Source organism: Dasypus novemcinctus, chromosome 24 (genome assembly GCF_030445035.2).
Source record: "Dasypus novemcinctus isolate mDasNov1 chromosome 24, mDasNov1.1.hap2, whole genome shotgun sequence".
NCBI classification, from domain to species: domain Eukaryota; kingdom Metazoa; phylum Chordata; class Mammalia; order Cingulata; family Dasypodidae; genus Dasypus; species Dasypus novemcinctus.
In genome coordinates, this window is record NC_080696.1 from 65,766,636 (window position 1) to 65,779,442 (window position 12,807).

The following is a 12,807-nucleotide window of genomic DNA, read 5'->3' on the forward strand; positions in this document are numbered from 1 at the left end:
CCTGCACCTGCCTGCGCTGCCCACACTGCCCACCTGCCCGCGCTGCCCACCTGCCTGCACCTGCCTGCACCTGCCCGCGCTGCCCACCTGCCCGTGCTGCCCACCTGCCTGCACCTGCCCACCTGCCCGCACTGCCCACCTGAGCTGCCTGCGTCGCGCACCGCCTGGTCCAGGTCCTGGCCCCGCAGGCGCCCGTACTGGCCCTGCCAGCGCTCCAGGTTCGCCTGCATGTCCCGAAGCCGGGCCTGCGTGCGCGCAACCGTGTCCTGGGCTTCGCTGGCCACGGCCTTGGCCTGGGCGATCCTCCTGCCCGTCTCGGCTGCGGTGGACAGAGGCCGGCTGGGGGCAGGCAGGGGCGGGCGGGGCCGTGCCAGCCTCGGGGATGCCGGTGCCTCCTGGCCCTGGCGAGAACCTCGCCCCCAGCAGCTCAGGGCCCGTGTCCCTGCCATTCTGGGCCATACACCCCCATCACCCCACGGCCGCCCTCCCCTGGCAGAGCAGCCGGGGGGCCCTGAGCACTCGGCCAGGCCACCGTGCCCTCTGTCAGGCGCCGGCCGCTGCGCCCACCCCCGGAAAACAAACTTCCTCCACGTCCCCTCTGCAGACCCCTGCCCTGGCCCCCGCCCCGCCTCCTCCTCCCTGCGTGTTGGTGCTGCCCCCCAGTGCCAGTCGCGCCGTGCCCGCTACCTGTGTCTGCAGCCAGCATGGCCTGCGCGACCTGCAGTCGGGCCACCAGCTGATCCTTCTCGGCACGGGCGTCACGGAGCTGGGTCCCGGCACCCTGCAGGGTGGCCCATGCTGCGGGGGAGGCCGGATGAGCCCCTGGCAGGCCCCCACCCTGCCGCCCTGCTCCCAACCCAGGGTCCGGCCAGGAAGGAGGCCGCCGCCTCCAAGCCACGCGCTTCCACTCCGCATCCCGCCACCCTGGCCCCAGGCACCGCCCGTGGGCTGAGGTCCCCCCCGGCCCTGGACACCCAGACAGGCCCGGGCACCCCGTCCGCGCCGGCGCTCACCGCGGCCCAGCCGCCGCTGCTCCCCGTGGACGGCCTCCTCCAGGGCGCTGCTGTTGGCCACCAGCTCCCGGGCGCGCGCCGCCAGGCCCTGCTGCACCGCCGTCTGGGGACAGGAGGTCGGCTCAGCCCCGCCCGGGGCGGGAGGGCGCAGGGGCCCTGGGGGCGGGCTGCGGCGGGGGCGCCTCACCTCCCACGCGAGGCCGGCCTGCTGCAGGGCGGTGCCGGCGACCCCCTCAGCGGCGCGCACAGCCTGGAGGATGCCTGCGTAGGCGCCCGCGGCCTCCACGGCCCTCTGGATGAAGCGGTCCTGGTTGACACCGCGGATGATGCTGCGGCCGAACGGGGCGGGGGGGGGGTATTCAGAGGAGAGAGAGGCGGGCCTGTGCCCCCAGCCCGCGCCCCTGCAGCCCCACCCCCAGCCCACGCACCCCCAGCCCGGCGCCCCTGCGGCCCAGCCCCCACCCCCAGCCAATGCACCCCCAGCCCGGCACCCCTGCGGCCCAGCCCCTGCCCCCAACCGGCGCCCCCAGCCCGCATGGCCCCAGTCCCCGCCCCCAGCCCGCACACCCCCAGCCCGGCACCCCCGCAGCCCACGCGCCCCTGCAACCCAGGCCGCACCCCAGCCCGCGCGCCCCCAGCCTGGCGCCCCCAAAGCCCCAGTCCCCGCCCCCAGCCCGTGCACCCCCAGCGCGCGCTCCCCCAGCACGCACCCCTGCGGCCCCAGCCCCCACCCCCAGCTGGCACACCCAGTCTGTGCGCCCCCAGTCTGGCACCCCCGTGGCCCAGCCCGTGCACCCGCGGCCCAACCCGTGCCCCCAGCCCGCACCCCCGCAGCCCAGCCTGTGTCCCCAGCCCACACCCCACGGCCTGGACCCCCCGCGGCCCGGCTGCCCTTCCCCGCAGCTGCCGGCCCCAACTCGGCCATCATCCCCACTGGCGCCCAGGCCCCCGGCGACCGCGCACCTGGTCAGGTTGAGCGCCAGCTGGTCCAGCTGCCATGCGTGGGCCTCGGCCGCCTCCACCAGCCCCAGGTGGTGGCCCGCGGGGGAGAAGGCCTGCGTCCTCTCCAGCAGCGGGCCCCGTGCCCCGTCCAGGCTGGCGGCCAAGCGCTCATGCTCCTGGGGACGGGCGGGCTCAGGGGGGCCCTCCCAGCACCCACTGCCACCTGCCGCCCGCCCGCCCCGGCCCGGCCGCGCACACCCCGCCAGCGGCACACACCTCCTTGGCCTGGTCCACGCGGCGCAGCAGCTCGGACACGCGTGCCAGAGCGTCGCTGGCAGCCTGCAGGGTGGCCCTCACGGTGGCCTTGTCCTGGGACAGCTCCCCCTTCCGTCTCTGGAGGGGCGAGGGGTGAGGTGAGGGGTGACGGGCAAAGGGGCTGAGGGTGGGGGGAGCGAGCGTGAAGAGAGAAGGAAGTGAAGAGTAGGGGGAGGGAGAGTGGAGGGAGAGAACGGGGGAAGGAGGAGAGGGGGCAGAGGCAGTGGGGGGGTGGGGTCGGCAGGGGCCGGTGGGCTCAGTCGGTGGGGGTCCCCGGCCACCCTGCCCCTCACCAGCGCCTCTTCCAGGCGCTCCTGGGTGCGGCGGTTGAGCGCCTCGGCCTCCCGCGTGGCGCTCGCAGCGCGGTCCAGGGCCTCGCGCAGGTCCCCGAGGCCGGCTTCGTGCAGGGCCAGCTGGGCACGGGCGCGCGCGGCCAGCGCCTGGCTCTCCTCCCAGCGGCCGGCCAGCTGCTCCTGCACCTGGGCCAGCACTGCCCAGCCCGGGCATGAGGACGGGCCCTTGAGCGGCTGGGGCCCGTGTGGTCCCCGACCCGCCGGTGCCGGCCTGCTCCCCACGCGGTCCCCAGCCCCCCCGGGCCCACCCACCCCGCACCCCCTCCCCACAGCCTGCCCCGCCCCCTGCACTCACGTCTCTGGGCCTCATCCAGCTCGGCTGCGGCCACGGCCCGCGGGGGCCCCAGGTCCCGGGCCCGCATGGCTCCAAGCAGCCGCTCCACCTCCGCCAGTGCCCCGCGCAGCTGCTCACCCGACGGGGACGAGGCGTTGGCCGGCGACAGGTCACCCGTCTGGGACGAGAGCTCTGCGGGCAGGCGGGGCTGTTGGGGTCGGTGCTTCCTGCCCGGGGACCGGCCACCGGCTCCCCAAGCGGGGCCTCCCCCATGGCCAGGGAGCAGCAGCCTGAGTGCCACCTCCCGGGTGGCACCATCCAGGCCCGGCCAGCGCAGGGCCAGCCGGGCGGCAACCCCTGGAAGCCCACCCCCACCACAAGGGCGTACCGCCGAGGGCGCGGTCCACGGCCCGGACGGCCTCCAGCAGTGCCTGGGCTCGGCCCAGCGTGGCCGCGGTGTCCCCGGCCAGCGTGCCGGCCTGCTCCCGGGCCCCCGTGGCCTGTGGGCGACAGCGCTGCCCGTCAGCACCCAGCGCCCGTGGACAGCGGCCGGGACGGAGGGGTCTTGGGGGTGGGTCGTGGGGACCTGGGGTAGTGGAGAGGGGTTCCGGGGATCTCCTGGGGGCCACAGGGAGGGTCCTGGAGAGGGTGGGGGGTCCCGCCCCGAAGCTGCAGGGGAGGGCCCCGGGAGGCGGGCTCCTGCCTGGGCTTCCAGCCGCTGCGCGTCCTGCTCGAGGCCCGCGCTCTGCCGCTCCAGGGTCTCCAGCTGCTGCTCCGTCTCGTGGCGGGGGCTCGGGGGGCTCCGGAGCTGGCTCTGAGGGAATTGGGGGGTTAGGAGCTCCGGCAGGTGGGCGCGGGGGTGCGGGCGCGGGCAGGGTGGTACCTGGAGGCTGGCGATGGAGGTGTTGAGCCCGTGCAGGCGGGCCCAGGCCGCGGAGCTGGCGTTGAGGCCGTGCAGCTGCGCGCGGATGGCAGGGAGGAGGGCGCCGGCTCGTTCCAGGTCGTCCAGGAGCAGGACCACGCAGTGGTCACACACTGCGGGACACGGGACACGGGACACGTGGCAGCGTGGGGTCACGGGGTCAGCCAGGGGCTGGGATGCACGTAAAGTTAGATGGGGTCGGGGGTCAGGGAAAAGGCAGTGAGCAGTCAGGAGGGCGGCAGGACGCCGGGTCGGGTGGGGCCCTGGGACCCTGGGTGGGCGCCGGGTGGTCAGCTCAGGAGGTGTGGGTGGGGGGCGCTGGGGCCAGGGTCGGAGGTCAGCATGGGGTGGGGGGCGTGCGCACCTTCGCAGTGGACACCGTGGCCGCCGTGGCTGCCGGGCCCGCCCGGCACGGGCACGTGGTGCTGTTGGCTGCAGGCGTCGCAGCGCTCCCCGCCGAGCCCCGGGGGGCAGGCGCAGTGGCCCGTGTGCCGGTCGCAGTGGCCGCCCCGGCACTGGCAGCCTGTGGGGAGGAAGGGTGAGTGTGGCCTCCTGGCCTGGGACCCCCACCCGGGCCCACCCGCACTCACGCCTGCAGCCTTGCTCGGGGGTCCCCCAGTGGCCGGGGGCGCACTCGCGGCACTGGAGCCCCCCAGTCCCCGGACGGCAGCGACACTGCCCACTCTGGGGGTGGCACTCGGGGCCTTCGGCGGCAGGTCCACAGGCACATGGGCGGCAGCCCCCACAGGCCTCGAAGCCGAAGTGTCCTTCCTGCGGGCACGAGCCGGGTCAAGCCCCACCCCTCCCTGGCCCCGCCCCCGCCCCAGCCGGGCCCCGCCCCCTCTGCCCCCAGCTGGGCTCCAGCCCCGCCCCTACCTCCAGCTGGGCCCCGCCCCCTGGGCCCTGCCCCACCCCCACCTCCAGCCCCGCCTCGCCCCCAGCCCCACTCCTCCCGGCCCCAGTCCACCGCCAACTGGGCCCTGCCCCAGCCCAGCACCCTGGGCCCCGGCCCCGCCCCTGGAGGGCCCCCACCTGGCAGTGGTCACAGCGCCTGCCCGCCACACCCTCCTTGCACAGGCAGCGCCCGCTGCGGGGGTCGCAGGCCTCGGTGCCGCACGGGGAGCAGTCGCACCCTGCAGAAGGGGGGCTGTGACGACGGCCCTGCCCCCCGCGCGCCCTCGAGCGCCTGGCCCCGCCTTGCCCCCTGCCCCTGCCGCCCAACTCCGCCAGAGCGCCCGGGGCCCCGCGGGCTCCCGCCTCCCTGGGCCGAGGCCCCTGGGCTGGGCCCGCGCCACCCGCCCGGGGACCCCTGCCAGCCCTCAGCCCCGTCCCCCGCGGCGCCTACGCGTGCAGTTGCCGGGCAGCAGGGCGTCGCCGTAGAAGCCGGGGGCGCAGGCCTCGCAGCGGGGCCCCGCCGTGTGGCGCAGGCAGCTGCGGCAGGCGCCCGTCAGAGGGTCGCAGTCGCTGAAGAGCAGGTTGGGGTCGCCGTTGCCGCTGCAGTCGCAAGGCCGGCACGAGCTGCCCAGCACCATTGGGTTCCCAAAGAAGCCGGGCGCGCACCTGGGGGCGGCACGGTCAGCGGGGGCTCCGGCCCGCCCCGCCCGCCCCACCCCGGCCCCCACCCGGGCCCTACCCCGGCCCCTACTCCAGCCCCACCCCGGCCGGCTCACCGCTCGCAGGCGGCCCCTGCATAGCCCGGCTGGCAGAGGCACTGGGCACGGCCGTCCCGCAGGACACAGCGCTCGGCGAAGCTGTGGGGACGGGAGGCGACGCTCAGCCCTGCACCGGCCCTCCCTGGGTGGGCGTCCCCAGCCCCGGGCCCACCCCGGCTGCCCTGGCGTCTGGAGGGCGACTCCACCCCCAAACAGGCTGGCGCTGGCTGGTCCTCGGCGGGGAGGTGCGTAGACCTGGGGGCTGTGGCGCTTACTTGTTGGAAGGTGCAGCAAGGGGGCAGGGGCAGCTGATGCAGGGGGCCGCAGGGTCCCCGGAGCCTCCGCGCATGAAGCCGTCCCGGCAGCGCTCGCAGTGCGCGCCATCCGTGTTGTGCTGGCAGCCCTGCGCACAGGGGCAGGTCAGCTCAGAGCGCTGGGCAGCTCCCACTGGACGTGGCCGGGGTCCGGGGCCAGCGCCCTTCTCTCTGGGCCTCCATTAACCCTTCTGTAGCTACAAGGGGCTGCCCTGGAGACCCCTGGGTGGCCCCTGGCATGTGTGTGCCCTCACACAGGTGCCCCCCGCCCACCAGGAGCCCCCGCTCACCACACAGACGCCCGAGCCTGGGAGGCAGCGGTCCGAGTGGCCGTGGCACTGGCAGGGCACGCAGCGGCCCAGGAAGAGGCCTTTGGTGTCTCGGTAGTAGCCGGGGGCACAGTCCTGGGGGCAGAGGGCACTGGTGAGCAGCCAGGCGGGGCGGGGGGGTGGACGAGGGGCACTCGCCGCCGGGCCCAGGCAAGGGGAGGGCTCCTGGGGGCAGGGTGCCAACGGGCAGTGGCCTGGGCATGCACGGGGCTGGTCCTGGCTTGGTGGAGCTGGCCGAGTGCCTGCTGCGTCCCCGGGCACTGCCCAGCCCCTGTGAGGGCGGGGGGCTGTCTCGTCCACTCAGCGGCTCGTCCTCGGAGGATTGAAATACAAAGCGCCTCACATGGCAGGGCCCGGGTTCACGGGGTGGACGAGTGGCTGCGTGGCCGGCGAGGTGCACTGACCCCGGATGCGCAGTTGAGGCGCAGGTGGACGGGCGTTTGGGTGAAGTGACAGATGGACAGACGGTCGGAGCGGAGTGGGTGGGGAATGAAGGAGCAGATGGGCGCGTGGAGGGACAGACGAGGGCAGGGGCAGCCGGGGGGAGACGGCGGGGAGAAGATGCGGGGACAGACCGCTGAGGGGGTGGGGGCTGCGGGCGGGAGGTGAGGCGCCTGCGGAGGGGACGGGGCGCCCCTCCTCGGCCGTGCGCCCTCGCCGGCTCACCTGGCACGAGTCGCCGCGGTAGTTGGCCGGGCACATGCACAGCTCCACGCTGCTGGCCAGCGGCCCCTCGGCCCCCTCGCCTGCCACCTCCAGCGCCACGCGGTGGAGGGAGACGGAGGAGGAGAGCTGGGAGAAGAGCGCGCGGATCTGCAGCTGCTCCAGGCCCGCCAGCACCATCATGAGCTCCTCGCGGGACACGGCGTTGTGCGTCTCCGTGTGCCGGAAGCTCCCCTGCAGGGCCGATCAGGGCATCAGCAGGGCCCCGGCCGCGGGGCAGGATGGCCCGAAACAGCCTGCCCTCGAGGACATGGCGGCACGCAAACCACGGCGGGGGAGAGGGCTTCGCCTACGGAGCTGGAAAAACCCGTCACGCATGTGGGCGTCGCGTGCTGGCGGAAGTGAGCGCGGACACATTGAGAACTCAAACACGACAGAAAGAGAAAGTATTCTAAGTTTTTAAAAGAAAATACAGGCATCGAGGGAACAAATATTTGCTTAAGGACAACATAACACTAACTGCAATAAAAAAATTGATTGATTTGATTCCATTAAATATAAGAACTTTTGTTCATGAAAAGACATGGTAGAGAAAGAGAGACACAACCTACAAACTGGGAGGCATATCTGCTATTAAAAGTCTGATGAAAGAGAAATATATCAAGGAACAATTAAGCACTTCTCTAAAAAGAGATAAGAAAAAGACTCGAGCCAAATTGCACAGACAGACACTGTGCAGCAGAGGGACCCGAAGCCAAGAGGCGTGAGGCGAGAGAGCAGGCAACATCAAGGAAGACAAAAGGCGGTTCTTTGAAAGATCCACAAAATTGACACATCGTTAGCTAGTTGAAGAAGGAAAACACGGGTGAAGATACAAAAAGCAAATCGGAAATGAGAGCGAGGACACCACCACCAACCGCACAGGAGTAAAACTGGATCTAGGAGAATCCTACGACATAGATGTGTTAGATAACCTAGACGGAATGGACAAATTCTAGAAACACATAAAGTACATAAGCCGACTCAAAAAGAAATAGAAAACCTGAACAGACCTCTACTAAGAGACTAAATCAGGAATTAAAAAAAACCCGTTGAAGAAAAGTCCAGGACCAGATGACTTCATTTGTAGATTCTTCCAAACAAAGACTTACACCAATCCTTTTCAAACTCCCCAGAAAACAGAAGAGGAGGGAACATAACCTCACTCGTTCTGTGAGGCCAGCATTACCCTAATCTCAAAGTCAGACAAAGACACGCCAAGAAAAGAAAATTGCAGACCAATATCCTTTTATGAGCGTAGATGCCAACATCTTCAACAAAGTATGAGGAACCAAATCCAACAGCACATTACAAAGATGACACCCCACAACCAAGCAAGATTTATCCCAAGAAAGCAAGGGGCTTCAGCAAGAACATCAGTCCATGTAATTCCCCACAGGTGGTGAAGGGAAAACTCACAGCGTCGTTTCAATCGATGTGGACAAACACTTGGCAAAACCTAACATCCTTTCATGATAAAAATACTCAGAAAACTAAGATACAGGGCATTTATGAAAAACCCGGCCAACGTCGCACTCACTGGCAAAAGACAATGCTTTGACCCTAAGGTCCAGAACGAGACAAGCACGGCCACTGTCACCGCTGCTCTTCACCATTTTACTGGAAGTAAAATCGAGACAGTGCAATCAGGCAAGAGAAAGAAATGAAAAGCATCCAAACTGGGAAGGAAGACGCTCACTCTTTACTAACTCATGGTTCTGTGTATAAATCCAAAGAATCCATCTAACTACGAGAGCTGATGAACAAGCCAGCCAAGCTGCAGGTACAAGATCAACATGCAAAAGTCAGAAATAAAAAGATGAAAGAAAGAAAAAAAAATCAAAACCAAAAACATGCAAAAATCAGTTGTGTTTCCATATACCAACTACAAGCCAGCCAAGAAAGAAATGAAGACAATAATTCCATTTACAATAGCATCAAAAAAACAAATAATAAATAACATTAAAAAAAGAAAAAAACATGAAAAAAACCCAATACTTACTAATGGAAACAAGTTTAACAAAGGATGTGAAAGACTTCTACACTGAACACCATGAAACTGCTAAAGGAAATGAAAGCAGCCTTAAAGAAATGGAATGGAAAGACATGACATTTAGTGGGATTATTAGGGGGAAAAATCTTCAGATCACTACAATTCCTCCCCAAATGCCAATGGGCTTTTTTGCAACGAGGGAGAAGTCAATCCTCAGATTCGTCTGGAATTGCAAGGGACGCTGAGCAGGGCGAGGGCGAGGCTGGTGAGGGCGAGGCTGGGTGAAAGAGCTAGAGTGAGGCTGGGGGACCCACGCTTCCTGGTTTGCAAACTTGCTACCAACGGCAGTAATGGCAGTGTGGCGTGGGCAGGAGCAGTGGACTAGAACCGAGTCCAGGAATGGACCTGCCTCTCTGGCTGCCCGATTGTTGAGAGAGTCGCCGAGACCATCAGGGGGAAAGAGCAGTTCCTTCGGCAGACGCAGAGGTACGTTTTGGATGGATTGTATGGTGTGTGGATTAAAAAAAAAAGGATCTCCACCTGCATAAAGCCAGACCCTGCCTCACACCTTGTACAAAAATTACCTCTAAGTGGATCAATGGCATAAATATAGGAGCTGAAACGATGGAACTCTTAGAAAAAACATAGGGGTAAATTGTTATAACCTGGGACTTAGCGATTGATTTTTAGATGCGATACAAAAAGCAGGAGCATTACAAAAACAAAAGATAAGTTGAACTTCATCAAAATTTACAACTTGTGCATCAAAGGACTTTATCAGGAAAGTGAATATGATCAACAGAAAGGGAGAAAACAGTTGCAAATCATATCTAATAAGAGTCTAATAGTCTTAACACGCAAAAAACACTTACTATTCAAAAACAAAAAAGACAACCCAACTAAAAAATGGGCAAACGACCTGAATAGGTATTTTTCCAAAGAAGGTATACAAATGGCTAAAAAGCACATAAGAAAAAAACTCAGTGTCAAGGAAATGCCAATGAAAACCATCATGAGACACCCCTTTGCGCTAAGATGGCTACTATTAAAAAAAAAAAAAAAAGGGAAGGACGTGCTGAGGAAGATGTGCAGAAGGTGGAACCTCGTGCTTTGCGGGCAGGAATGTAAAATTCCCCGGAGCAGTTTGGTGGCTCCTCGGCAAGCTCAGAATCCATGTGACCGCACCCCCTCTGCTGGGCTCCCGGGAGCACTGGAAGCAGGACTCAAACGAGTCTCCATAAAGCAGCACAATTCACCAGAGCCCGAAGGTGGGAGCACCCGCGTGTCCGGCAGAGATAAACCAAGTGAGCCATACGCGTAAAGGAACGTCGTCCAGCCGTGACAGGAGCCAGGTGCAAAAGGCCAATTTCCAGGGAACATTCCGGTTAGGTTAGCCTGGAGACAGACCGGCCGGGGAGGGGGCTGCCCTAACGGGTCTGCGGCCCCTTTTGGGGCGAGGACAATACTCTGGAACTAGACAAGAGGTTATGGCACAACGTGGTGAACGTACCACCTGCCCCTGGACCGTCCCCTCTAAAACAGGCTGGTTCAAGGTTCGAGGCATTTCACCTCGATCACAAAAGAAGCGTGGGAACCAACGGCCGCCTGATGGCACCTCAGGCCCTGGGTGAGCAGACGAGAGGCCCGTGTGGTGGCACGTGGGGTGACGGGAGTCCCCTTCCCCAGGACCCAGTGCCCTGGGCGGTCCTGCTGCTGGACTTGGGGCTGCCTGGCGGCTCCACTCACCTCCACCAGCTGCAGCTGCCCGCGGTGGACGTGGCCGGGCACCGGGTACGTGGGCTCCAGGAATGTGAGGCTCATCTGGTTGCCCTGTGGACGCACGGCTGGGTGAGGGCACTGGGCTGGATGCTGGCCCTGCTCGCGCCTGCGGCACCTGCCTGCCCGCTACTCCTTCCCGCCTGGACGCCACGCCCACCTACCAGCCCGCCTGCCCCCCCGGCCCATACGCCGCCCCCACCCCCCACCTGCAGCACCACGTCCGGCCGGCTCTCTGTGGGCAGGAAGACGTCGCCACGCTGGGTCTCCGAGTGCAGCTCGTAGCGGAGGGTGCCCCCGTAGGACGACACCTGGGGGCGAGAGGGTGATTGTGGCACCCGCAAGACCCGAGGTGCAGTGTCCCCTGGCAGAGGCTGCTGCGGCGGGAGCGGCTGGCCTGGCCGCCCCTCCCCTACTCCAGGGAGGTTGTCCCGTCACCCTCGCTGGACATGGCCACTGTGCTGGCCCACCCCGGCCACCTGGAGTCCTGGCCACCCCCCAACCCGGCCTCCCCGGGCCTGATGCCCTGCTCACCCGGTCGCCCAGGTAGGAGGGCGGGGCCTGCCAGGAGAGCTCGGGGGTGGCCTCGGGCAGGTGCCGCAGGTCCGCGTGGAGCAGCTGCGCCTCCGCCCGCAGCTCGTGGGGCACCACCTGCCGGTCAGCGCTCAGCAGCGTCCAGCCCTCCATGTCCACAAACTGCGGGCACAAGGGGGTGGGGCTCAGTGAGCGCGCGCACAGGTGAGTGTGCGCACAGGTGAGCGTTGCGCGTGTGCAGGTACGGAGAAGCTTCCCCGCCCACTCACCTCCTGGCGACGATGGGGCGCGCCCTGGCAGCGCTCCGTGGCCCCGAAGCAGAAGCAGCGCGTGCAGCCTTTGGGGTTGGCGGCGTCGAGGGCGAAGGTGCCCACGCGGCACTGGGCGCACCGGGGGCCCTGCACGTTCTCCTGGGGTGGGGGGGCAGGTAGGCCGGCTGCACCCCGCTCGGCCACCCTGGGCCGGCTCCCACCCCCAGCACCGCGCCCGCGGCGCCCGCTCACCTTGCAGTAGCACTGGCCCGTGAGGGGGTCACACACCCCGGGCGCGGTGCCCGCCGGGTGGCAGTCACAGGGGCGGCAGGCGGGGAAGCCGTGGAAGCCGGGGGCGCAGGTGTCGCAGCGGCGCCCGGCCACATTGGGCCTGCACCTGCGGGGGGGGGGGGAGGCACAGGCCCGCTGAGCTCCCTCGCCCTGCGGGGGTGGAGGACCCCTGGGGATGGGACGGGCACTGCTGGAGCCCGGGGCTCACTTGCACTGGCCGCTGTCCACGTCGCAGGCCATCTCCTGCACGCCCGGGCCCGAGCAGTTGCACTCCTCGCAGCCGACGAGCGGGTGGCAGCCGAAGGTCAGGGGCTGGCACGCGCTGCAGTCCGGAGGCACCGTGCGCGGCGGACAGACGCACTGGCCGGTGAGCTCGTCGCAGAGGCGGGCGCCGCAATCGCAGGCTGGGGGCGGGCGGGGCCGGCTGACTGCCCTCCGCCCGTGTGCCCCCTACCTGCCGCAGCCTTGGGCCCACCTGACCCAGCCCGGGACCCGGGGCAGCCCCCTCGAGGCGGGAGAAGCTGCCCTGGGACGGCTCAGACCGTCCGCTCTGGGCAGGGCTCGGGCCACGTCCCCAGAACTTTCTTGACAGCTCCACGAGGGCGTCCTGCCCAGGGCCCACCTATCTGACCTCGACCTGCGATTCCCAGTGGGTCCCCTCCACCGGGAAGTCCGCCGGGACTCGGCACCCCCATCCCACCCAGGGGCGCCCCGAGAACCAGGTACTCACGCCTGCAGTGGGGGAAGCCCCAGTAGCCCGTGGCGCAGCGGGAGCAGTCGCGGCCAATGATGTGGGCGCGGCAGGGGCACTGGCCCCCAAAGGGCTCGCACGTGGGCCCTGTGGCCCCCACTTGGTGGCAGCCACAGGGCAGGGCCCCGTTGTTGTAGAAGAGGGAGAGGGAGGCGGCGGCGGCGCGGCAGAATGGGGACGCGCCGGCGGGGCTGTGGGGGAGGGGCGGGAGTGAGGCCGGCCCCCACCCCCACCCCCGCCCCCGTCCCCGCCCCTGCTCGCTGCCCACCTGACGTGGTAGCCGTGGGCTGCACAGCGGCTGATGAAGTTGTAGGACCTGTCCAGGGGCTCCTCCCGCAGGTAGCTGGGGCTGTAGGCGTCCTCGGGGACCACCAGCACGTGGTCCTAGGGCAGCG

General features: G+C 67.1%; 1 protein-coding gene across 3 annotated transcripts in view; it reads right to left on the minus strand.

The window, feature by feature from the left end:
- Positions 1-12,807, minus strand: part of LAMA5 (laminin subunit alpha 5) — a 51,637-nt gene that overhangs the window by 5,620 nt on the left and 33,210 nt on the right. For all 3 annotated transcript variants that reach the window (XM_058287287.2, XM_058287286.2, XM_058287288.2), the window contains 27 exons: positions 12,681-12,796; positions 12,392-12,603; positions 11,870-12,065; positions 11,623-11,767; positions 11,389-11,529; positions 11,120-11,281; positions 10,795-10,896; positions 10,556-10,639; positions 6,781-7,011; positions 6,076-6,189; positions 5,747-5,874; positions 5,490-5,570; positions 5,165-5,379; positions 4,852-4,952; positions 4,410-4,590; positions 4,184-4,342; positions 3,781-3,932; positions 3,601-3,711; positions 3,286-3,397; positions 2,919-3,089; positions 2,564-2,760; positions 2,232-2,348; positions 1,977-2,131; positions 1,201-1,342; positions 1,014-1,116; positions 688-798; positions 140-319 (listed from right to left, as the gene is read on the minus strand). In XM_058287287.2, the coding sequence (XP_058143270.1) occupies positions 140-319; positions 688-798; positions 1,014-1,116; positions 1,201-1,342; positions 1,977-2,131; positions 2,232-2,348; positions 2,564-2,760; positions 2,919-3,089; positions 3,286-3,397; positions 3,601-3,711; positions 3,781-3,932; positions 4,184-4,342; positions 4,410-4,590; positions 4,852-4,952; positions 5,165-5,379; positions 5,490-5,570; positions 5,747-5,874; positions 6,076-6,189; positions 6,781-7,011; positions 10,556-10,639; positions 10,795-10,896; positions 11,120-11,281; positions 11,389-11,529; positions 11,623-11,767; positions 11,870-12,065; positions 12,392-12,603; positions 12,681-12,796 (3,919 nt within the window). The remainder of the gene's footprint in view (positions 1-139; positions 320-687; positions 799-1,013; positions 1,117-1,200; positions 1,343-1,976; positions 2,132-2,231; positions 2,349-2,563; positions 2,761-2,918; positions 3,090-3,285; positions 3,398-3,600; positions 3,712-3,780; positions 3,933-4,183; positions 4,343-4,409; positions 4,591-4,851; positions 4,953-5,164; positions 5,380-5,489; positions 5,571-5,746; positions 5,875-6,075; positions 6,190-6,780; positions 7,012-10,555; positions 10,640-10,794; positions 10,897-11,119; positions 11,282-11,388; positions 11,530-11,622; positions 11,768-11,869; positions 12,066-12,391; positions 12,604-12,680; positions 12,797-12,807) is intronic.